Source organism: Lynx rufus, unplaced genomic scaffold (genome assembly GCF_022079265.1).
Source record: "Lynx rufus isolate CCGP_SWC_20201006 ecotype Redwood Valley unplaced genomic scaffold, mLynRuf1.p SCAF_7, whole genome shotgun sequence".
Taxonomy (NCBI): Eukaryota; Metazoa; Chordata; class Mammalia; order Carnivora; family Felidae; genus Lynx; species Lynx rufus.
The window spans coordinates 105,351,781-105,377,669 of NW_025814889.1; the positions used below are offsets into that span (position 1 = coordinate 105,351,781).

The 25,889-nt window shown below is 36.2% G+C and overlaps 2 protein-coding genes across 3 annotated transcripts in view; one reads left to right on the plus strand and one right to left on the minus strand.

Moving 5' to 3' along the window:
• The window catches only part of METTL25 (methyltransferase like 25), a 153,653-nt gene that overhangs the window by 71,393 nt on the left and 56,371 nt on the right, over nucleotides 1-25,889 (plus strand). For both annotated transcript variants that reach the window (XM_047065978.1, XM_047065977.1), the window contains exons 6-8: nucleotides 15,183-15,277; nucleotides 19,126-19,155; nucleotides 22,861-22,934. In XM_047065978.1, the coding sequence (XP_046921934.1) occupies nucleotides 15,183-15,277; nucleotides 19,126-19,155; nucleotides 22,861-22,934 (199 nt within the window). The remainder of the gene's footprint in view (nucleotides 1-15,182; nucleotides 15,278-19,125; nucleotides 19,156-22,860; nucleotides 22,935-25,889) is intronic.
• On the minus strand, nucleotides 7,045-7,794 carry LOC124501192 (WW domain-binding protein 2-like). The gene is given in 1 exon segment (XM_047065170.1): nucleotides 7,045-7,794. A coding segment is annotated over 1 exon segment (750 nt).

The window sequence follows — 25,889 nt, forward strand, 5'->3', positions numbered from 1 at the left end:
AAATCGAATTCAACAGCATATAAAAAGAATTATTCGCCATGATCAAGTAGGATTCATTCCTGGGCTGCAGGGCTGGTTCAATATTTGCAAATCAATCAACGTGATACATCACATTAATAAAAGAAAAGATAAGAACCATATGATCCTGTCAATTGATGCAGAAAAAGCATCCGACAAAATTCAGCATCCTTTCTTAATAAAAACCCTCAAGAAAGTTGGTATAGAAGAAACATACTTAAACATCATAAAAGCCACTTATGAAAAGCCCACAGCTAATATCACCCTCAAAACTGAGAGCTTTCCCCCTGAGATCAGGAGCATGACAGGGATGTCCACTCTCACTGCTGTTGTTTAACATAATGTTGGAAGTGCTAGCATCAGCAATCAGACAACAAAAGGAAATCAAAGGCATCAAAATTGGCAAAGATGAAGTCAAGCTTTCACTTTTTGCAGATGACATGATACTATACATGGAAAACCCGATAGACTCCACCAAAAGTCTGCTAGAACTGATACATGAATTCAGCAAAGTCGCAGGATACAAAATTAATGTACAGAAATCAGTTGCATTTTTATACACTAATAATGAAGCAACAGAAAGACAAATCAAGAAACTGATCCCATTCACAGTTGCACCAAGAATTATAAAATACCTAGGAATAAACCTAACCAAAGATGTAAAAGATCTTTATGCTGAAAACTGTAGAAAGCTTATGAAGGAAATTGAAGAAGATACAAAGAAATGGAAAAATATTCCATGCTCATGAATTGGAAGAATAAATATTGTTAAAATGTCAATGCTACCCAAGGCTATCTACACATTCAATGCAATCCTAATCAAAATTGCACCAGCATTCTTCTCGAAGCTAGAACAAGCAATCCTAAAATTTGTGTGGTAGCCAAAGTAATATTGAAGAAGAAAACCAAACCAGGAGGCATCACAATCCCAGACTTTAACCTCTACTACAAAGCTGTAATCATCAAGACAGCATGGTATTGTCACAAAAACAGACACATAGAATAGAGACTCCAGAATTGGACCCACAAATGTATGGCCAACTAATCTTTGACAAAGCAGGAAAGAATATCTGATGGAAAAAAGATGGTCTCTTTAACAAATGGTGCTGGGAGAACTGGACAGCAATGTGCAGAATACACCATTCACAAAGATAAACTCAAAATGGATGAAGGACCTGAATGTGAGACAGGAAACTATCAAAAGCCTAGAGGAGAAAGCAGGAAAAAAAACCTCTCTGACCTCAGCCACAGCAATTTCTTACTTGACACGTCTCCAAAGGCAAGGGAATTAAAAGCAAAAATGAACTATTGTGACCTCATCAATATAAAAAGCTTCTGCACCGGAAAGGAAACAATCAACAAAACTAAAAGGCAACCGATGGAATGGGAAAAGATATTTGCAACTGACGTATTGGATAAAGGGCTAGTATCCAAAATCTATAAAGAACTCACCAAACTCCACACCCAAAAAAACAAATAATCTGGTGAAGAACTGGGCAGTAGACATGAATAGACACTTTTCTAAAGAAGACATGCAGATGGCCAACAGGCACATGAAAAGATCTGCTCAACGTCACTCCTCATCAGGGAAATACAAATCAAAACCACAGTGAGATACCACCTCTTGCCGGTCAGAGAGGCTAAAATGAACAAACCAGGAGACTATAGATGCTGGAGAGGATGTGGAGAAACGGGAACCCTCTTGCACTGTTGGTCGGGAATGCAAACTGGTGCAGCCACTCTGGAAAACAGTGTGAAAGTTCCTCAAAAAATTAAAAATAGATCTACCCTATGACCCAGCAATAGCACTGCTAGGAATTTACCCAGGGAATACAGGAGTGCTGATGCATAGGAGCACTTGTACCCCAATGTTTATAGCAGCACTTTCAACAATAGCCAAATTATGGAAAGAGCCTAAATGTCCATCAACTGATGAATGGATAAAGAAATTGTGGTTTATATACACAATGGAATACTACTTGGTAATGAGAAAGAATGAAATATGGCCTTTTGTTGCAACGTGGATGGAACTGCAGAGTGTTATGCTAAGTGAAATAAGTCAGGCAGAGAAAGACATATACCATATGTTTTCACTCATATGTGGATTCTGAGCAACTCAACAGAAGACTGGGGGGAGGGGATGGGGAGAAAAAAAGTTACAGAGAGCGAAGGAGGCAAACCATAAGAGACTCTTAAATACTGAGAACAAACTGAGGGTTGATGGGGGTGGGGAGGAAGGGAAAGGGGGTGATGGTCATTGAGGAGGGCACCTGTTGGGATGAGCGCTGGGTGTTGTATGGAAACCAATTTAACAACAAATTTGATTTAAAAAAATAGAGAAAGAACATCTACAAAAAAAAAATCTGGGAAGTTTAATATAATTTTAATATGTCTTATCTTTAGGTAATATTTTGAATACCATATTCACTTAACCTCATTTAAAATTTGAAATGAAAATCAAGAAATTTTCATAGAATTGTCCTATAGCCTCTATGCTAATTTCAATCTATAAAACTGTGTTAGAAATAAGTTCCTAAATTTTTACAAGTAAAATCCAAACATTATCTTTACTTGAGAGTGTATCAGTCTCTACATGGCAAGTCTTCAGATTCCCTTGAAGAATACTTTTAAGGAAGCCTAAGAAGTCTTAGTCCGTCCTTGAAGAGAATGACATGGAACAGAAACTAAATTTAAAAACAGATAAAAGGGCTGGTAAATGATGTGTAGTTGACCTATGTTAAAGTAACAATATTTTGTGAAAAACATTAAGATGCCTATCAACCTATATTTTATCTTTATTATAAACATTATAAAAATGATATAGATGCATGTCACACAAAAAATAAGCTTAATAATTGAACTGAATGCATTCAATTTTTTTTTCAACGTTTATTTATTTTTGGGACAGAGAGAGACAGAGCATGATCGGGCGAGGGGCAGAGAGAGAGGGAGACACAGAATCGGAAACAGGCTCCAGGCTCTGAGCCATCAGCCCAGAGCCCGACGCGGGGCTCGAACTCACGGACCGCGAGATCGTGACCTGGCTGAAGTCGGACGCTTAACCGACTGCGCCACCCAGGCGCCCCAGAACTGAATGCATTCAAAATATTAAGCAACATTTTTTATATATTTACCTTTTAGCATCAGTAGTACATAAATATATTATCATTATAAAACAAATTATAAAAGTATACAAATATGTAGTAAAAAGTGAAAGTCTTTGTTCAGTGTCACTACCCACAATGATAATCCCTTCTCATGCTTCTGTATTTGTACATGGGCAGATACATATACATATGTACAAATATCTTGGGTTTTTCTGAGGAAAGGAATCATTTGGATGTAATCATTCATCCATTCATCTATCCACTCTCTCCACAAATATTTATTGTGTGTCTACAGTGTGCCATGTACTTTTCTGGAAGCTACAGAGATTGAAGGGTAAAAAAAGCTCCTGCTTGCATGTCATTTAATATATATATATTGTATATCAGATGGTGATAAGTGCTATTAAGAAAATTAAAGCAAAGTGAGTAAGAGTGGGATGAGGAGGGATGGTATTTTATATAGAGTAGCCAGGGAAGGCTTTTTTAAGATAACATGTATGTAGACAGTTGAAAGATGATGGAAGAAACCATGCAGTTATCTTGGAGGAAGAGTGTTCCAGGCAGAGGGAACAGCATGTAAAAAGCCCAAGGCAGGAGCTTGCTTGCTACTTCAAGGAACACCAAAAAGACCAATACGACTGAAACATAGTTAAAGGCCAAAGCACAGTGATCATTTAGGAAGCTATAATTCAGGTGAGCAATAAACTAGGTGAGAGATAATGGTGGTTTAAGTCAGAGGGGAAGATTAGGAAGAAATTATTAAATTTTGGATATAGTTTTAAAGTATTGTCAGCAGAATTATTGACAGTGGAGGTGTGGAAAAGAATGGAAAAAAAAGGGCATACCTCAAAAGTATTTGAACTGAAACAGTGGAAAGGTGGAGTTGTCATTTAGTGAACTGGATATGACTGCAGAAAGAGTAAAATTGAGAGGGAAGTTGTTTGGGATAGGTTGAGTTTGACATGCCTCTTAGAAATTCAAGTGCAGAAGTTGTGTTATGAATTGGATAGATAATTCTGGATTCCTGAGGACAAATACGGGTCAAATGTAAAAAATGTGCGAGTTATTAACATATAGATAGTCTGAATGAGATCACTTAGGGAATAGAAATGATGAAGAAGTACAGAGACTGAACCCAAGCACATTCCAGAGGAGGTTGGGAAGATAAGAAAAACGAGCAAGAAGGTGTGATTAAAAAAAAGAAGAAGAAGAACAATATAGTTTTGCCCTTTTACTTAGCAACATATCTTGGAGCTCTTTTCATACATTTGTTTTACACACTACAAAGTATTCCATGGAATGGACATATCATATTCTACTTAGCTTCTCCTGTATTGGTTAACATTTGTTTTATAATTTTCTCCTCTTTTATAGTTATAGTTTTTGTTTTACCTAGTTCCATAATCTATCTGGGTTTATTTTGTATGTATGATTCAAGAAATGTCTGTAATCTTATAGTTTTCTAAATGCTATTTATTGAATAATCCATGCTTTGCCACACTGATATAAAATGACACCTTTATCGTATAATGTATTTATGAGTTCTCTTCTAGTCCCTTCATCGGTTGATTTGTCTGATAATACTATTCTTCCTTAATTAATATAGTTTATTGGAACCTTTGAAATCTGCTAGAAGAAGTCCCCCAACGTTCTCATTTTTTTCAGAGTTTTCTTAGCTAACCTCATGCATTTTCTCTTTCAAAAGGGTTTGACTTTATGTATTTTTAAAAGTGACAATTTTACTTAATTGCTCTCTCAACGAAAAGACATACAAATACAATTTTACTCGTTTTAGAGACCAAGTACAGGATTACTGAATGAGTTTCACAAAAGAAGAGATTTTAGTTAAGCAAGGATTGATGACAGCAGTCCAGCCATTGTCTGGGGTTGTCAATTACAGATGGCATGGCAGTGCACACTCCGTGAACAATACCAGCTAGGAAAGTCGAACAATAGGCATCTTTGTTTCATATTTTACTAGAGCTCTTTGTCATATTTGTAGTATGGATGCAAAAAAAAAAACATAGGAAGGAGATAGTTAATATTAAAAGTACATATGAAATATTAGCAATTTGGGCCACTTCAATGTTTGGAGAAGAAATATTTTATTTATCCAAACAGCTTGCTCAAGGAGAATCAAAATGCTGATCACATCAAACATTTAATAAGGCTTAAGTAGAAAAACTTACTTAAGTCTTTCATTTAGGATTAAAGTATGTGTAGTTTATAATGCAAATTTATATGGAAAGTTGCAAAATGTTTTGTGCTTAGAAAAAATGATTTTAAAATTATTTCATTTTCTTTATAATATATGGGCATAATAAACTTTGCTGACCAAATTCAAAGTAAAAGCTGATTTAGATGATTCATGTATTGAATGGGTTTTAAATTAGATTGTTAGGATCCATGAAAAAATCTGTTGGGATTTTAATTGTCGTGCATTGAATTTAAAGATCATTATGGAGAGAATTGATGTCTTTAGGATGTCACTTTCTCCTCTCTGGGGTGTAAATTGTATCTTCATTTATATGTTGTTGTTTCAGGTAGTCATGTTAATCTTGCCCAGTTTTAGTTTGGTTTACTCCAGGATTTTGTAATTTTTTTTCATTCATATAAGAAATACTTATTGGGTGTCTATCACATGCTAGTCACTATCCTAAGTACTAGGGATACAAGATTGAACAAAACAAAGCCGCCGCCCTTATCAAGCTTATATTCTAATAAGGCATCAGGCAATTGGAAAACAAATAAGTAGAAATGTAATGTCAGGTTATGAACAGTAAAAGAAACTACACAGGAGAGAGGAGGGTGAGGTATCAAAGCACAATTTTTCAAAAATCACTTACCTTATGTATTCTCCCCCCAACCCCCTCCCCCCCCCCCCCCCACCGCCCAGTCACTTCATTTTACTACTTCGCATTTGCAGTAAACACATCAAGGTGCAAACAGGGCTTATTTCACATTAGTATATTAACTGGTTGTTTTGTCAAATAAACGCAATTCTCTTTAAGTAATCATCTCCTCACTTCACGGCCAGTCCAGAAGCAAATGAGAGCAAATTTTAGTGCCTCTAGGGGGTATATCACCAATTAGGCATGAAACTTAAGGGGAAGAGGTCAGGGTGAGGGGCTGGTAAGAGGCCATGGTCAGCACACAAGCTCAGGCCAGGCCCCAGGGGTTAGGAGCCTTTGTTCCAGCCCATCCAGCAGTCCTCAGATGTCATAGTGGGATGAACATTCATTCTCCAGTTCCAGTCTGGGAAGTTCCTTCTAGAGGGAAAAGCAAGAAGGCAAAGAGAAACAAATGCCAAAAGCACTAGGAGGGAAGCGGTGGGCTCCCTCCCTGTTGCTGCGGCCTGGCATTGATGGCACCCACCGCCTGGAAGCTCGTGTTAAAGTTCCAAAAGTCACAATGCAGTGGCAACAGATGACCAAGGACAGGTCAGGGAGGGGAAGGTGAGTGTGACGGGCTGGAGGCAGGCTGGGATAGGAATGAGGGCTGACAGCCCACTGAAAAGGTGGCCTTTCACGGTTAGGCACAGACCAGAGTGGAGGGAATGTGAAGGGGGTCTGGCAGAGGCCCTCAGGAAGACATATGAGGCTGATCTGGGGGAGCTCACAAGGCTGAATATAACGTAGATTCTCAAACGAGGGAGCTGTAGTGAGTAGACAAGGTGGCCAGAAAGTCCCTCTGTGAGTGGAAGCTACCAGAGCAAGACAGGAACGAGATGATCACCCATGCTCCTGAGGAGAGCACCAGGGATGGTGAGAGGGAAGTGCATCCAAGCAGCGCCGTGGGCTCTGGGCTAGCTTGAGAAGCTGGGAGGCATGGCTCCCGAGTCAGGGGCCCCCTTTCCCTCAACACCAGTCCCTAGGAAGTGGTTTATAATCAGACCTGAAGGAAGAACAAGGCCCTTCCGTCACCTCTCAGTCCCAAGGGGAAGGAAGGGTAGGGAAGAGTGAGCAGGGGTGGGAGGCAGGAGCAAGAAGGGTATGCTGGTTCTTCTTCCATGGGGAGACGGGTAGTAGGAAGGTGGCCGAAGCTGGTTCATGGGAGTGTAGACATCATGTGGGTTACCCAGATTGTAATAGTCTCTGGTAGCCGCTTCTGCAGCTTTACCTTCAGCTCCAGGAGTGGAGGGGACTTCAGGGATGCTGACTGGAGGTTCCATGGGCCTAGGATGGGGCACATAACCCATGACCCCATCCATCATAGGAGGTCCTGGAACCTCAAGTGGGGGCAGTGGATACATTCCATTGACAAGGGAAAGACCTAGGTCCCCCTGAGCATGTAAGGAATACCCATAGACTATTTTGGGGGCTTCACCTTGGGAGGCTTGAGATGCCACTTGCGGTGTCTGTTGTCCAAACATGATGGCACTCCCTACCATAAAGGTCAACTTGTGTGTCGCAGAGCCTTCCCAGCCACCTCCTGCTCCAGCCTTCACTGTCCTCTTGATGTAGTTTGCACCAAACATAGGCTGCTTGATCTCACAGTCCTTCATCAGATAAAACAGCACCATGAAGGACTTCTTGGTCTCTTTGAAGGCCACAGGCACCTTCTTCATGTCTTTGAATGTAAGTTCCACACAGTATTAAAACATTAGGATGCTCTCGGTGTTGTTGACGATCATTCTGCCACCCTGCGACTGATTCTTGTTGAGTACCATAGTCTCTCGGAAAAGGCCCGTATGTTTTTTTCTATCCTACCCCCCCAACCTTTTATGTATTTCAGTAATGGTTATTGTGATTTTAAATAAGATTCTAAAACCCTCTATTTAGGGAGGTGTAATGTAAATTAAGATTATTAACTTAGGTGACAAAAATTTATATATTTAAAAGCATAACACCTGTTTCTTTTTCCCAGATAAAATCATTCCACTCAAATTTCATTTAGGTTTAAAGAAACTTAAAAAGAATATCTCTTTTTCCAAAATATAATGAGGGCATGTATATAATACTGGTTCGTCTATCTAATTGTTTTTATTCAATTCAATAAAGTTCTGTAGGAGACACTAGATGATGTCAGATAAGTGAGACACTCTTTCCCCTTAGGGAAGCTGGTGATCTAGTGAGGAATTAAGAAGCAATTACAAAGAACTTTCATGCATATCTGAGAGTGATATATTCCTGGCCCATAGACCTTAATCAACTATGACTGTGAATTATTTTAAAAAATGGATGAAAGAAGTGATAAATGATGGATGTATAAACCAAATACTGTTAAGACTAGAAGAGAGAATAATTTTTCATAACTAAGGGATAAGAGAAAGCTTTTTAAAAGAGGCAATGTTTGGTCTTCATTTAGAAAAATGACTGAGATAGGAAAGGACATTTTGAGAACTTTTGGAGAAGAAACATAGAGGCAGAAACTGTGGCTTTTTCTGAGTGAACTAAGTCCATGTAGATGTGTATCTGAGAATGAGTTGAGGGTGATGGTATTAGAAACTGAAAATATGGTCAAAAGCAAATTAGGACCAGATATTGAGAGCCAGGAATGCTGTTCTGAGGTGTCAGAATATTATTCAGTGGGAAACAAAATACGTTTTGTTCCATAAAAATATCTCTTGTGTAGTGATTTAATGCAAAGGAGTTGCATATACTCATCTACATTTCTGGAAGGTAGTGATTTGGGGATGTATAGAGGATAGATTGACATGGAGCTAGATCAGGGACAGGGAGACTATTTAGGAAATAGTTATAAATGTTCAGATCAAGAATACATTGGATACGGGGGTGGCTGGGTGGCTCAATCATTTGAGCATCCACCTCTTGATTTCAGCTCAGGTTGTGATCCCAGGGTCATGAGATCAAGCCCTGTGTCAGCATGGAGACTGCTTAAGATTCTGTCTCCCTCTGCCCCTCTCCCTCACTCATGCTCTCTCTCTCTCTCTCTCTCTCTCTCTCTCTCTCTCTCTCTCTCTGTCTAAAATGAAAAAAAAAAAGAATACATTGGATGAGAATAGAAGGAGGAGAATAAATAATAAACAATCTAAGTAAGTAAATTAAATACAGGGTCAGGAGAAACTTCATTAAAAGGTGAGATTTTAGCAAAGACATGAAAAAGGTAAGTGAGTCACCAAGTGAGTAGCTGGGGGAAAATCATTCCACACAAGTGGAATAAACTGACATATTTGACGAATAGTAAGAAGCCAGAGTGGACATGAGGAAGACCAGTAGGAGAGGAGCTCAGGGAGACAATAGCTCTGGGTGGAGAGTATCGATCACGTAGAGCTGCATAGGATATTAGAAGTCTTACTCTAAGTGAAATGGGTGTCGGTCAGGAAGTTAACAGTAAGTAGATGTAGGGTTTGCATCATTGGAATAATTTGAAATTAGTGTACTTACAAAGGGGCTATTTACAAGATATAGGTGTAGGAGAATCATGGGGTATAGTGTGGAAATCTCTGGCTTACCATAGAAAATTCCAAAGCTTTGAGATAGGTATTTTACCAGTTTAGAGAACTGAAAGTGGAACAAAAGGCTGAAACAGAGAACAAGGTATGAAATGAAGCTGGAGAGGTAGGCACAAGCAGATCACGTTAAGGAACAGAGTCTTAATGTTTTTTTGTTTTTTGTGTTTTTTTTAAGTTTCTAGTTAAAAATCCCCGTTAGTGGAACCCTCTTGCACTGTTGGTGGGAATGCAAATTGGTGCAGCCGCTCTGGAAAGCAGTGTGGAGGTTCCTCACAAAATTAAAAATAGACCTACCCTATGACCCAGCAATAGCACTGCTAGGAATTTATGCAAGGGATACAGGAGTACTGATGCATAGGGGCACTTGTACCCCAATGTTTATAGCAGCACTCTCAACAATAGCCAAATTATGGAAAGAGCCTAAATGTCCATCAACTGATGAATGGATAAAGAAATTGTGGTTTATATACACAATGGAATACTACGTGGCAATGAGAAAAAATGAAATATGGCCCTTTGTAGCAACGTGGATGGAACTGGAGAGTGTGATGCTAAGTGAAATAAGCCATACAGAGAAAGACAGATACCATATGGTTTCACTCTTATGTGGATCCTGAGAAACTTAACAGAATCCCATGGGGGAGGGGAAGGAAAAAAAAAAAAAAGAGGTTAGAGTGGGAGAGAGCCAAAGCATGGGAGACTGTTAAAAACTGAGAACAAACTGAGGGTTGATGGGGGGTGGGAGGGAGGGGCGGGTGGGTGATGGGTATTGAGGAGGGCACCTTTTGGGATGAGCACTGGGTGTTGTATGGAAACCAATTTGACAATAAATTTCATATATTAAAAAAAATAAAATAAAATAAAATTTCTTAGAAAAAATAAATTTAAAAAATTTAAAAAAATTAAATAAAAATCCCCGTTAGTTAACGTACAATGTAATATTAGTTTCAGGTGTACAATATAATGATTCAACACTTCCATACATCACCTGATGCTCATCAAAACAAGTGCTCTCCTTAATCCCTGTCACCTATTTCACCTATCCTCCCACCCATCTCCCCTCTGGTGACCATCAGTTTGTTCTCTATTGTTAAGTGTCTGTTTCTTGGTTTTTAATATTGAAAGGAAAAGAAGGATCTATTAAGCGGGGAAGGGAACTGATGAAGTTTATTTTTTAAAATATCACTTTGCAGTATTAAAACTGAAATAAGGAGCAAGAGTGGGTGTTGGTAACCAATCAAGAGGCTTTCATAGAAGTGCAGGTAGTTTGGGATGGTGGAAATAGAGAATATTAATGGATTTGAGGAACATTTAGGAGAAAAATAAACTGGAATTTCTAAAACATGCTATATATGGGAAAGTGAAAAGATTCCTGAGCTTTTTGACTCATGTAAATGAGTAAACGTTGATGCTAGTCACCGAAATAGGAAACTTTAGGACATCTGGTTTTGTGTCATTCAGTTATTTAGATTTTGGACATGTTGATTATCAAGTGCCAATGAAATATCCATTTGGAGTTGGTGGTTAGGCTATTGGTGATCAGAATTAGATCTTAGAGAAGAGGTTGAAGATATAATTTAGGAATTGGAGTAGGTTGAATAGTGTCTCCCAAAAAGTCGTGTCAACTCAGAACCTCAGAATGTGACCTCATTTAGGTATAGGGTATTTATAGATGTAACTAGTTAACATGAGGTCATACTGGAATAAGGTGGACCCTAAATCCAATAGTTAGTGTCCTCATAAGAAGAGGAGAGGATACACAGAGACCCAGAGGGACGACAGAGGCAGAAACTGCAGTGGTACAGCCACCAGCCCTGAAATGCCAAAGATTGTCAGCAACCACTAGATCCTAAGAAAGGGCAAGGAAAGTTCTTCCCTACAGCCTCAGAGGGAGCATGGTCCAGCCCATACCTTGATTTCAGACTTCTAGCCTCCAGAACAGTGAGAGAATACCTTTCTGTTGTTTTAAGCTACCAAGTGTATGGTAATTTGTTATAGCTGACCTAGGAAATTAATCCAGGAATTGTCAGTGTAAATTGAGGTATAGGTAAGGCTGCCTAGGGAAAGCACACAGATAGAACAGGGGTTGCACACTGGCTCTGATAGTGCCTACGGGCCCATTTTTGGCAATTTTGACAGTTGTGTTACGCTCCAATTGTTCTTTAAATAGCAATAAGACTGGGCAAATGTGATACTTGGTTACCATGAAAATTGATGATTACCTATTTTATTGTATCTAGCTGCTTCACACACTTATTTACCAACTGAAAGCACTTGAGTTTGCAAAATCTTTCCTCAAAAAAGTATAAAGGGTGAGGTAGGATTAATCCTTATGCATTAATCCTTATGTCTAATTTAATAGACAGAAAATAACAAACTGTCAGGGGATATGATGAGCATCAGGCTCATGGTATCATGGAACCAGAGGAAGAGAATGTTATAAAGAGGGAGCATCAGAACCTCCTGAAATTCACAGTAAGAAAAGTACTGGGTTTTATCTCATAGATGCTAGTGGTGAGGGAAGCAAGAGCTGTTGGAGTAACATGGTTAGATGTGTCTATTTTAGAAAGATAATGTTACTCTTAATGTAAAGGATGGACAAGACTAAAGGAAAAAGAAAAAGAATTAGTAGGTATTACATTTACCTAGTCAAAAGCTAATGAAGACTGAAAATGAAAAGAAGGTATAATTAAGAGGATATGTTTAAGGATATAACTAAGAGAACTGGGGGATTAAAGGAAAGAATAATAGAAGATGGTTCTAAAGTTCAAAATTGTTTAGTTAAGTAGATAGTAATATTATTAACATAAGAAGGAAAAATTAGTAGAATCTCTACTTTTATGAGATGGATGGATTTCTAAAGCCAACAGAGAAGAAATGGGATAGATGAAAAAAAAAAAAAAGGAGACTTCATCTATTCCAAAACTATCATTTAAAGATAGCATAAAAGTGATCCCCGGGGAAATAACTGATAAAGGTGGTTAAAGCTCACTTTGACTAGATCTGAATTTATGAACACAGTTAAATAGGAGATAAATATATAACAATAGAAACAGTGAACTCTGTGACTTTGATTCAGGACATAGAAGGGAGCTTCATTCTTCACTGCAGTCAGAATGAAGCTGGTGAAATAGGTTCCAAAGATAATATTGAACCTGTACATGAAAGGCTTTGTTTGACTTTGAGGGTGTCTTGTCTCTGTATCAGTTGTTTGCACTTTGTTAAAAAATGAGCAGAACTGTGAGGCCACCATGACCTCAGTCACAGAGGAAACTGTGATGTAGATTCAGAAAACTTCAAGGAGATTCCACAACCACCAGGTGTCCAAAGGAGAGAGGCTTTAATGACATTTCACACAGCCCTGAGCCAAGGCTGGCAGTTCCTATAAACTGCCCTAGGATCTTAGGTGTTTTGGCTAGGGATTCAGGGAGCCATATACATTGAGTAAGACTGTCCTTCTCCCACTACAGTTAATGTAGGGTTGGAGAGGAAGCTCTCTTATACACAAAAATTACCCTTCTATATAGGCCTTTATTGTGGGAGTAAAGAGTAGGTTTATGAGCCCTAAGGAACACCATAACCTTTCTCTACTCTCATCACCTTCATCAGCACAAATTAGTGAACATGTGTGAAGTAAGACCATCTTTTACTAGCCTCCATTTTTCTAATGACAGCCCCATGTGTTCAGAAGTCTTTTCTGCTGGCTTCCATGTTTGTGTCATCTAAAATAGAGAGGGATATACCAGGAATCCTATGTATCCCTGCCCTCATCTTCCCTTTATTACTAGAAATCAATTGGGAATCCCAAAACTCTGCATTCTTCTGAATAATTCCCACCCCTCTCTTCCCCCTACCACATACTCACAGCTTCACCACTGTCTTTCTAAAGACTGCCAGGACTAATCCCATCATGCCTTTAATCTCTATTCCTGTCTACAAGAAGAGAATGGATGTGGGATGGAGGGGGGCGACAGGCAAGACCCAACTATTTTATTGGTTAGCATGTTTCCTAACTATTCTTAATAAAATAGCACAAACCCATCTCTCTAGCCCCTTACCCTTTACAGTAAGCTCTAGATATTTCTCTTTTTGGTTATAAGAAAAAAAAAAAACTTTACAGTTATTCTTTCATTTAGCAGTAATCACATCTCAGTAAAATTGTAAAACCTTAAATAAAACTCAACTTGCTATTTCAGGTCATCTAGGAAATAGAGGAAGTAGTCCAAGGATCCCCAGGACCTGGATAGGCTTCAAGGGCTCCACAAGTCCTATGCATTTGTAATTGAAGTTGTTTATATAGCTTGGTGGTTAAGAGCATGGCCTCTGGAGTCCCGATTGCCTAGGTTTAAATCCTACCTCACCATGTGCTATATTTTGCAACTTAGGCAGTTTACTTAACCTGTGTGTGCTTAGTTTCCCTAGCTGAACCATGCGTATAGTACTGTACCTACCTCATAGAATTGCTGTAGGGACTAAAAGTAGTTAATACATTTAAAGCAGTTACAATAGTGCCTCACAATATTAAGTGCTGTATAAACACTAGCATTATTATTATTTATATTCCCAGAGGAAGGTCCATATCTTCCATCTGATTATCAGTAAGGTGTATCATAAATCTTAATTTATGAACAGAAGGAAACCACTTTCACAGGCTTATGATCTTCATGAAATTTAAACTTTCTCTGTTTTAATCAAAAGTCATCTGATCCTTTATAGCAGAGAAATGTATTTAGTTGAATCTACTTCAACAGTATTTTCTTTTAAAGAGTTTTTTATGTTTTCAAAGTTTTAATTCTATTTTTACTTTTTAACCTAATAGAAAATTTATATTTTTCTTATTTTTCTTTTAATTGTCATAGTCTTAATAAAATTTAAGCTCTTATTTTCCAGGCTTCAATTTAAAAAAGAAACTCATTTGTTTTCTTTTTCAAAACCCCTGTGTAATTAATACTTTTGCATTAAGGGTTTGAACATCAGCAAATCATGTACACAACTCTGTAAGTGAGTTGGGCAAAAGATATGTGTGATTAAACCGTGAATGTTGATTTTTGTTGTTGTTACTTAAACCATATATGCAATTGAGCCAAATTGAATCACAATTGAAAATATTGCAGCCTGTTAATACAAGGAAGAAAGAAGAGCTTATACAGCTGTTCTTTTTCTGGAAAGCGAATATAGTGGCTGAAAAAATAATTGATGCTTCATCATTGTTAGGGATGAATTAATATTGTTGTATAATAAATTGCCAAATTTCATTTAATAAATCATTTTTTTTTTAGAAAGTCAGGTCAGCAATAAATGGCAAGAATCTCATTACTTATTTCCTATAGTTACACTGAACATAAAGAGTACTTCCATTTTAAATTGCTCTTGCTAAATCTTAGAAAAAATAATTTTGGCAAATTGGTTAGTATCAGACCTAGAGCTTAAACACAAAACAGCTGTTGTTCAAAATACCACTTTCATAACATTAATATGCTTTCAATTAACAGATTGGAATGAACTGTTAAACATTACTACCTCCATGTTTAACTACTGTTTGACTCTCTCAATAACTGCTTTTCTTTCTCAATAGATTGTTTACTTTAACTGAAAGAGGAAGAATCTTATTTAAATAATCCATATTTTTCCTCCATCTGCAGAAAGCACCCAAGACAAGTGGGGATTTCCAATGTGCCATTATTTAAAGGAAGAGAGATGGTGCTGTGGTCGTAATGCCAGAATGTCAGCATGTTTGGTATGATTATATTTTTTTCTGGACTAAGAACTTTATCCAGATGTTACAGAATTTATTATTGTTGGCTGATATCATGAATTAAATGCCAAGTTTTGCAGAGCATCATTATTAATGCTTTTGTGCATTGCAAATTTTGATTAAAAAATGACTTGCCCTTCCAGCATTATCTACTTTACATGCAGTGTGGTAACAATTTATAGTTATACCTTTTTACATATAATTTTTTATATATAATTACTTTAATTACCATATAAAATGTACCAGCTACCAAGTGTTAAACACCGAATTAGTTCAGTGCTTTATTCACAGTTCTGTGGTATGTTTGTATGTGTTTATAGTAGATCATTTGGTCTACTAATTTTTTTTTTTAATGTTTATTCTTGAGAGAGAGTGAGACACAGTATGAGTGGGGGAGGGGCAGAGAGAGAGGGAGACACAGAATCCAAAGCAGGCTCCAGGCTCTGAGCTGTCAGCACAGAGCCCAATGCGGGGCTCCAACCCATAAACCGCGAGACCATGACCTGAGCTGAAGTCAGATGCTTAACCGACTGAGCCACCCAGGCGCCCCTCCTAATTTTTTATAGAATGGGAAAGATATTAATAAGGTACCTGGAGGTAACTATCTAATTAAATAAAGCCTTTAATGTGCCTTATTTGGCTTGTGTCCTTACACCTAGAACACTTTAACCTGTGGTATTCTCTGTTCATGGTGTTATGTTAGTTTATAAAGAATAGGTGCACATTAAAACATCTAAGTTATTTTTTGTCATTAGAAATTTCAAATATAGTTGATTAAATAATGTGTTTGATGTCCAACCCCAAGATAAATTAATTATTCTATGACCATTATTTCTCTGCCAGTTTATACAGCAATATAAAAAATAGCACACCAGTGTTCTAGGTCACAGATCCTAGTATTATCATAGAAATCTATTTATGCTCAAATAATAATTTTTAAAGTCCTCTTAAAATGCTTTTGTTGGAAATTATCTTGTTCTTTCACTATATCTGCTAGTAATGTTTATTCGGGGTCATGTTATAGTGACAAGTAATTCTTGAAATGACTTAGTTCTCAGAATGCAGCAGCCAGGATTATACCTTTCAGGCAAGAAATTAGGGAATCTGACTAACCTAAGAAAAAAGACCTAATGATGCTGGCATCAGGGATTTTACAATAAAGCAGGACACATGTCACCTTTATGATAAAGCCCACAAGTAACAGTCCTCACTCATAAGCACAGTACTTCTAATCACATTTACAATACCCCCATTTTAATTATCAACAGACAGCCAAGGATCACTAGATGTATAAGGAAAATCTAACATAAAAGAACAGAGATCAGAAAAATTGAAGAAAAGCAACTTGGAGGAAATGGAGACTATACAAAATAAAATAATATAAAATAACTATTGGGGCGCCTGGGTGGCGCAGTCGGTTAAGCGTCCGACTTCAGCCAGGTCACGATCTCGCGGTCCGTGAGTTCGAGCCCCGCGTCAGGCTCTGGGCTGACAGCTCGGAGCCTGGAGCCTGTTTCCGATTCTGTGTCTCCCTCTCTCTCTGCCCCTCCCCCATTCATGCTCTGTCTCTCTCTGTCCCAAAAATAAATAAACGTTGAAAAAAAAAAATTTAAAAAAAAAAAATAACTATTAATATCCCTTACAGAGATAAAAGAATATATGGTACCCACAAAACAAAAATGTTTGTTATAAAAATAAACATTCAAAGAAACATAAAGAAGAGGTTTTGAAAAATAAATTTTAGAATATTTAATGTATAGACCACACTGCACTTAATAACTTTCTCTGCCCAATGTGAGCTTCCTATGGAATGCCCCTCTCCTTGGCTCCATTGAAGTCCCTGACTACCTTGGCTTCTTTTTTGGTTGCTAAGGAACATTTTTTTGATGTATTTTTTGTTAATTGTATTTTACTCCATAACTGACCTTTTCCACAAATAATCAAAGTTACAGGGGTTAAAAAAAAAAAAGAGATCGAGAAAGGAGAACTTTCTGGTGATGCTTTGAAAAATTGTTAAGGGTACTAACCAGAGATAAATTTTAATTAGATTAGCACAATCATGTCAGCATACTTTAAGCCTGATAAAACTGCAAAATATTTTCGATTAACACTTGGTATATATTTTCTTCATTATCTTTATTTATTGGCCAAGAAAAATACTAATGTTTGCAAGAAACTTCTTATCACCTACCTGGTTATCTTTTATTATGTAACCAAAATTTATCATTTGTATTTCTAAAGTCCGTCATCAGCAACACATACTAAAAGTAGTCTTGGTATTGACTACTTTTAACTAGTTATTCTTATCTAAACGTAGACACTTTTATCAACACCAAACAATTTATTATTAAAAACCCATGTTTCTTTATTCAGTTCAGCCTGTTAGCCAAAGCTGTAACACAAAAATCTAATCTGAAATGAGCACAGACAGTACTGTAAAAGAAAATCAATGTTTTCATCAATAATAAACTTATTCTGGGCCTGTTGCTATTTAATTTAATATGAAAATTATATAATAATTTGCTCCTGTATTCCTAAAACTCTGGCTCTAGATGTTAGGTGAAGGTATCATTCAAGTCTTTGGAGAATTATAAATTTTTTCTTCAAATAATTTCTGCGAAGCAACTTCTTATACGGTGAACTCATTTTCCCACTAAATCTTAGTGGTATGAGGGCAGGTGAAGTTAAGGTTCAAAGAACAAGCTTTTACTTCCTACTCACTTGCTAACTAGCTATACAACTATGGCAACTTATTTTACCCTGCCAGTGAACTTGTGCCTCTGCAAAAATTGTACTTACACAGGATAATCTGTAAATTGTCTTTCAGTTTTAAAAGTATGTGATTCAGCTATATCTAACAGTTATTATTAATGAAGAATAGCAACCTGAAGCAAACATGGGTATTCTAAAATTGAATAGGAACTATATGTAGATTATATTTTACTACTCTATTTTGAAATATTTTCTAATTAAAATTTAAAAAATAAAGGTAAATATTGAAATATTAATGCAATTCAGTTATAAAACTTCATAAATGTAGAAATGTATGTCTCTTAAAAATGGAAGTCTTAGAAGCCTTTATTCCATACTGAAACTATGATAAATCTTTCAGATGTATCTTTTATATATGTTGGGTTATGCATATTTACTGGAAATATGAGGAAATACTTTGTAAAATCATCTGGATCTTAAATAAATATAAATGTAAAACCAGCTATATAGAAAATTGTAAAAAATATGTATTCTTTCTCTTTTGGGCACTTGATCATATGTGACTTTGATTTGAATTTGTAGACCAGGCCAACCAAAACTATACATACTATTCTAAACTAAATTTTCAGCTATAATCTGTTCAATAAAACCTTGTATAATAAAAGGCAACTATATGTTTATAAAAAATTAGAAGAGAATACACTTAGAAGTAGTATATAAACATGTTTATTATATACACACATATAATAATAGATTTGGATTTATTTGATTGTTTCAGCTAAACAGCTAAAAGTGAGCCAAGACCATGTTCTTTTATTTCTTTCGTTTTCTTATTCTTTCTAAAATTCAAGGAGTATATACAATTGGGTGTGTATGTGTTTGTGTACATGACACACATCTATTATAAATCAACCCTAGAGTATACAACTATACTGGTTAACATTCCTCAATGATATTAACACTTGTAAATGTGTAAACTTACACATTATCACTTAATTAATCTTTTTAAATGTCACTTTTATAAGCCTTTATACAGTGTGTTTATAAATCTTATAAGGTAAGACTAAATATACCAGCAGTCTTTGTCTTACTTTTTTCTCCTTATTTTTTCTCTAAAGGCATTGGAACGGGTTGCGGTTGGCCAAGGGGTAAGTACGAGTGTTTAACACAGCAGATGGACAGGATAGTTTTCTTAAAGTACTCTTCTTACTTGACCTGATGATGAAATTAAAACCTGAGTCTTCTTGTCACCTCTTCATATTCAAATTTGTACATTTTCTAGAAGTTTCTCTTTAAAAGAGAAGTGAACTTCCAGAAAAAGGAAATTGAACTTTTAAGAAAATGTCCACATTATATTCTTGTACTAATGTGTCATTTCTTCATAATACACTAAACAGTCTATGAATATTTCCAAAGACTGCTATTGCTGACTATCAGGCTCTTATGGGCTTAGTTGGAGCAAAGATAAACACAGTATAGCATTCAATTTATTTTTTAACTACAGTCCAAAACACAGACCTGCATTGTTTTTTTGTTGGTTTTTTTTGTTTGTTTGTTTTTTAACTTTTTTCCTTATTAATTTGATTGGTCATTAGTTGAAATAGCCAAATGGACTTGCACATATAAACAGAAGTTAAATATATCCCCCAAAATATCCATAAAATTGCCTTATTCTCTATTTTATGATTGATGAAACATATTAGGAATTTCTAAAAGTTTTTTTAGCTGTTCTTTTTAAGCTTTTCACAGGATTTTTCTTGTTGGACCTAAATGTTAGAAATCTCTTTTTGCTTCTTTTCAAGGAACATTAATATGTCAATTTGAATTTTTTAAAATAATTATAATTTAAAATGATAATAGCAACAAATATATACTGAGTACTTACTCTGGCCCAGGCTCAATGCTAAGAACTTTTTTTCTTAAATATATTTGTTGTTCCTATCTAAAAATTGATAAAAGCTGATTTTTTTAAAGGCATTAGGGCATATTGTTGAGGTATGTGGGCTTTCGTCTCAAACTGCTGGTTTGCAGTTGTACTGCTTATAAGCCTAGTGGTTCCCTAGGATCTGGAAGAGAAAAGAGCCTTCATCATAATGTCCCTGTGCATTTTGTGGTGTTTTTCAGTTTCCCAAGTGCTTATTCATGTTTACAATCAATCTTATAAGTTGGGTATTATCCCAAACTTACATGAGAACATGATACACAGCAGAAGTTAATAGTGCATTCTACCTCCCTTAATTAATTGCAGAGTACTGACTTCCAGCTTAGTGCCGTCTCCACTAGACCTGTAAAATTCATGCCTAAGATATATGCTTTAAGCGTGTGCTTTTTGCTCCCTCCGATTTAAGATGCATTAAAGTGTTAGGTTGATTTATCATTTGTGAAGGAGAGAAAGTAAACTCTGAGCCACATCCAGTTTATTCTTGGAATTGTCAGACACAGGGTGCTGGAGAGATGTTGACTCCCTTCCCACATGCCTCCATCTGTATTTACCAGGATGGATAGACCCAGTTATCCAAGGAATGCACGTTTGAAGGCACTTCATAACTCTCTTCCCTTTCTCTTAGCGAACAGCTGTAAGGCTCTTACTTATTCAGGATAACTAAGGAATGATGATTTATTCTATCCTGTTTTTATTTCTCTGTGCATTGCATTTCTGTATGATCTCTTGTTTAAATGCATTTCTTGGGGTTTTTTTTGTCATCTTTAACCAGTTTTTAATAACAATATAAATATACATTATTTTCTAAATTACCTTGATACCGTTTATATAATTTTTCTCAAAGGCATAGGTATGGAAAGCTTTATTTTTAAGTTTTTTTTTCCTGACTGAAGTATTGAATAAAAACTAATGACACCATCCCTGCCCAAGTGTCCAAGAGGCCATATAGCATCATGGCTTTATATGTGGACATCAGAGCTAGGCTTCTTCAGTTCAAATACCAGCTCAACTATTTTTGGAAGTTTCATAGAAAATTCATGTAAAATTAAAGTTCCTGTTTATTGTATAGCTAACTAAATAAAAAGTTAAGAACTGTATAAACCATTTATAATACTAATATTTTACTTCATGTAATAATATATTTCTAAAAATGCCTTAAATGTCAATAGAACAATAGGTGTCAATATATGAAAGAGGATTTCAGCATTTTTGTGAGAAAACTGAAGGGATATGGGGAGAAGGAAGGGATGGATGATAGAGATTTTTGTTACTACAAAAAGAATTACTCAAGATGAAAAAAATGCCAAATGAAAAATATGTGCAGAGATGGAAAATTTTGAATGATATGTTTTGGAGCAGTCTTCTAGAAAGAAAGTTTACAAATCAGAGTTTGTCTTACGTCAAGGCGTTGCATTTAGAAAGAGATTTTATTTAAGAAGTATACCTTTTGAAGGTTACAAATTTCTTATGAGTATTCAAGTATGTCTGCTTTCAGTGCATTATTTTAGGAGCTGAACTGGGGACTTTGGTATTCCTAACACCATTTCCGACTAGAATCACCCTCCCCACTATCCCCACCATCTTGGAAGGATATAACACGTGCCCTTTCCAAGTGCTCTGTCAAAATCCTGCAAGTTAGACATTCTCCAGTGATTTAAGAAGTCAGTGCCATTAGGTGAAGATGCAAGAAATAATGGTTCACCCTCAGCTCCCAACTTGTGTTTTTTTGTAGCCTCAGCGCCTGGGGCCCACAGTGTAGGAACTTGAGGTCAGATGGGGAGAGGAGCAGTAGAGTAAGTTTTCTATCAGAGCACACAGGCAAAATTGTATTTTATGCTAGACTCCGTCTGAATCCAAACATATTCTAGTTGAAAACAGACGAAAATAACAATGTTGTGCTCTGAAGGAAAAGCGAAAGAAGTTTGACTCAGGGAATTTGTACAGTGTACTGAACTCTGTCTTTAAAACTACCAGTCATTGCACAGTTTGGGGTTTTCACCTTATTAGCCTTCTCAGGACCATTCAATATTGTTGGCCTCCCTCCACTCTGGCTCATTTTTCTTCCCTCCCCCCCTTTTTTTTTTCATTAGAAACTTTGCATGGAAGCAGGACTGTTGCTGATATTATTTTGTATTGGATTTATTTACACTGTCATTAAGAGTTCTGTGGGGATGTGGATAGAGTTTGGGCGACTTTTGTAGTTTCTTAGTTTAAGTGCCCCTTCCCTTGTTTCAGTGAAGTGTTTTCTTTTATACTTTTTCAAAACTATCATGCTTCCCTGAGGCCCTTCTCTTCATCCATATCTTCTTTGCTTTGGAAAACCTTCATGGATACCTAATCCTATACCCTTCCTAAGGGACAAAAAGACATGCCCTTTTCAATTCTACAGTAGCCAATGCTATGATCTTTTTAGACCTCAGACATACTTTTAGCATGTCCTTACTTACAATAGTATCTTCTCCTTCTGGGTGTGAATCCTAGGTGATATGATCTCTGTTCCACCACCATTAGGACAAATCCATGTTCACTTCTCTTTTGCACGTATTCTACCTTACTGCTCTCTTTTTGGCTTCAGAGCTGATCTTGCTGGTCATGAAAGTTTATTTCTACATTTTTAACTGAATGCACTGCATTTGGGACATTAGCTCATTTTTGTTTGATTGTGCTGTTTCTTCCCCCATTCACTACCATTTCTTTTATAGTTTCTTCTATTTTCATGCAGAATTGCTTCCTCAGTATTAGCCTCAGGGTAACAATTTAACTTAGAATGGAAAAATTATAAAAGTTTCCTCTATGTTTTGCAATAAAGTCAGATTTCTAACATTCACTTATGTTCCTGACTCTCTAGTATTGATTCGATTTATGTTTTTTATTTGTTTCTTGTGCTTATATTTATCTACATTTTTTTCAGCTGCCTACTGAATCACTCTTCTATCGAGCTGTCCTTCAGGATATTATTAAAGAATGTTATGGCATCACCAAATGGTAGGAGGATTTTATTTTAATAAGGATAACTCTGTTGTCTTATAAGTGAAGTGATTTTTAGCCTAGGTGAATTTATTCAACATCACTATTTTTTTAAAAGAAGCTTTGAATTTGAGCATAATGTCAGTAGTAACAAAGAAGTATGCAGCAACTGTATCTTAGATTAATCATTATTAAAGTGGGGGCTCTAATGTTTCCTTTTTGTCCTGAACCATTGTGTAATGATAAAATAGTCTGGGTCAATTATAATTTAAAATTTTAGAAGTAATGAAATGTTATATATAAATAATTCAGTGAATATAATGTTATCATATAGCAAGGGTTACATTTAAAATGTTTCACAACCAGTACAGCCTAAACACTTAACTAATGAGAACAGAAATTGATCATAAATAATTGTGGCCCATGTACTACTGGTAAATAATAGCCCTGCACATGTTTTGTTTGCTGTTGTTTTTTCCAAATAATGCATTGCTTATACAGAGAGGCAGGAATGGGAGAATTTTTCCATAATATTGGTTCAGTAACTGCTGTACTCAAACATGCATTTGCAAGTCTGGCAAATTTCATGAATATCCTCTTGCTAATTACAATTTTAGGATTCTGATAGCCATTTGGTTGTAATAGGATTATTCTTCAGATTAAAATAGGACAGTTTTAAAGTTCTCAAAAATGAATCCACACTTAACAGAGATAGAAACTATTTTTAGATTAGTTATTATTTCTCTGTAAGAAATAAAATAACCTATTTTTTTTACTGATAGAAATTATGACATATAAATATCTACTATACCATTGGCTTAAACTATCATTTCTGTGTAACTAACTCCCAAATCTTATTGCAGACTCCATTTTATTTTCCATATGTTTACGAATCTTTAAAATTGTCTACAAATGAATTTCTCATGCTTTCCTGAAAACTAGCTCCCTCTCTTGAGTACATCACAAGATACTGATTTTGTTGGAAAAAATCACAAAATTTTGCAAATTTATGTCCACTCAGATATTGATTGCCTGCTTCTTTTGAGACCTCAAATCTCTTTATAAATTTTTTTATCTCTCCCAATGACAACTTAAAATTGTCTCCATTTTTTTATGAATCTTTCTTCTCTCTTAAAAATTACACTGTCCAGCCCTCCACATTCCTGCTTCTTTTACTACTCAGAAGATAGATGGTATTTATTATAAACGCTTTCATTCCAAAGCCTGATTGGCCATTCAGCCACATTTGACAATGTTGATAATTGGGTTTTTTTCTCCAGACTCTCTTCCTCCTTATCTTCCCTTAAGTTACATTCTGAGGCTTTTTTCCCCCCTACTTGGCATTGTCACCTATTTACTTAAAGGGTTTTTCCTCTTAACTCACCTCCTACATATATCTTCATTCGCTAATATTTTTATACTCAGCTCCTGTCTCTTAATATATCCTCTTTCTCTTAGGAATTACCTTACAACTAATATCTTTTTTTTATTTAAAAAAAAATTTTAACGTTTATTTATTATTGAGAGACAGAATATGAGCATGGGAGGGGCAGAGAGAGAGAGAGAGACAGAATCCAAAGCAGGCTCCAGGCTCTGAGCTGTCAGCACAGAGCCCCACGCAGGGCTTGAACTCACAAACTGTGAGATCATGACCTGAGCTGAATTCGGACACTCAACCGACTGAGCCACCCAGGCACCCCCCTCACAACTAATATCTTGAATCAGGTATCCACTCTTACCTCTTTCACTTAAGTACCTTACAGATATATCAAATTCAGTCTATCCAAAAACCAAAGTCAACTTCCCACTAATTCTAGTCAAGGAAGGTACAAATAAATGGAAAGATACCCTATGTTCATAGATTAGAAGAATTAATAGTGTTAAAATGTAAATACTACCAAAAGCCATCTAGATTCAGTGCAATCCCTATCAAGATCACAGTAGCTTTTTTTTTTTTTTACAGTAGAAAAAAACACTCCTAAAATTTATATGGACCACAAAAGAGTCAGAGTAGCCAAAGAATTCCTGCGAAGAACAAAGCAGGAGGGATCACACTTCCTGATATCAAGCTGTAGTCACCAAAACAGGATGGTACTGGCATAAACACAGAGAGACCAATGTAACAGAATTGAAAGCCCAGAAATAAACTGAAGCATATACAGTTGACCAATATTTGGCAAAGGAGCCAAGAATACCCAATGGAGAAAAGATAGTCTCTTTAATAAATGGCGCTGGGATAATTGGATATTCACATGTAAAAGAATGAAACTGGATCCATATCTTATATCACTCACAAAAATTAACTCAAAATGGGTTAAAGATTTTCATGTAAAATCTGAAGCCATGAAAGTCCTGGAATAAAACATAAGAATAAAGCTCCTTGATATGGGTCTTGGTAATGACTTTTTGGATATGACACCTAAAGTACAAACAACAAAATAAAAATATGCAAATGGGATTACATCAAACTTAAAAGCTTCCATACAGCAAAAGAAATCATCTACACAGAAGAAAAAAAACAGACAACTTACAGAATGGGAAAATATATTTGCAAACCATATATCTGATAAGAGGTCACTGTCCAAAATATATATATAACTTCTACAACTTGATAACAACAAAAACATTTAAAAATGGTCAAAGGGCCTGAATAGACAAAAGGCCAACCAACAAGTACATGTACGAATACACGTCACTAGTCATTAGGGAAATGCAAATTAAAACCACATTGAGATTACTTTCACACCTGTTAGAATGGCCATCATCAAAAAGACTAAGAGATAACATGTTGGCATGGATATGGAGAAAAGGGAACGCTTGTGCATTGTTGGTGGAATTATAAATTGGTACAACTACTGTGGAAAACTGAGTAAAGGATCCTCAAAAAATCAAAACTAGAACTACCAGATGATCCAGTAATTTCATTTTTGCTAATATATCTGAAGGAAATGAATATATTAAATCAAAAAGATA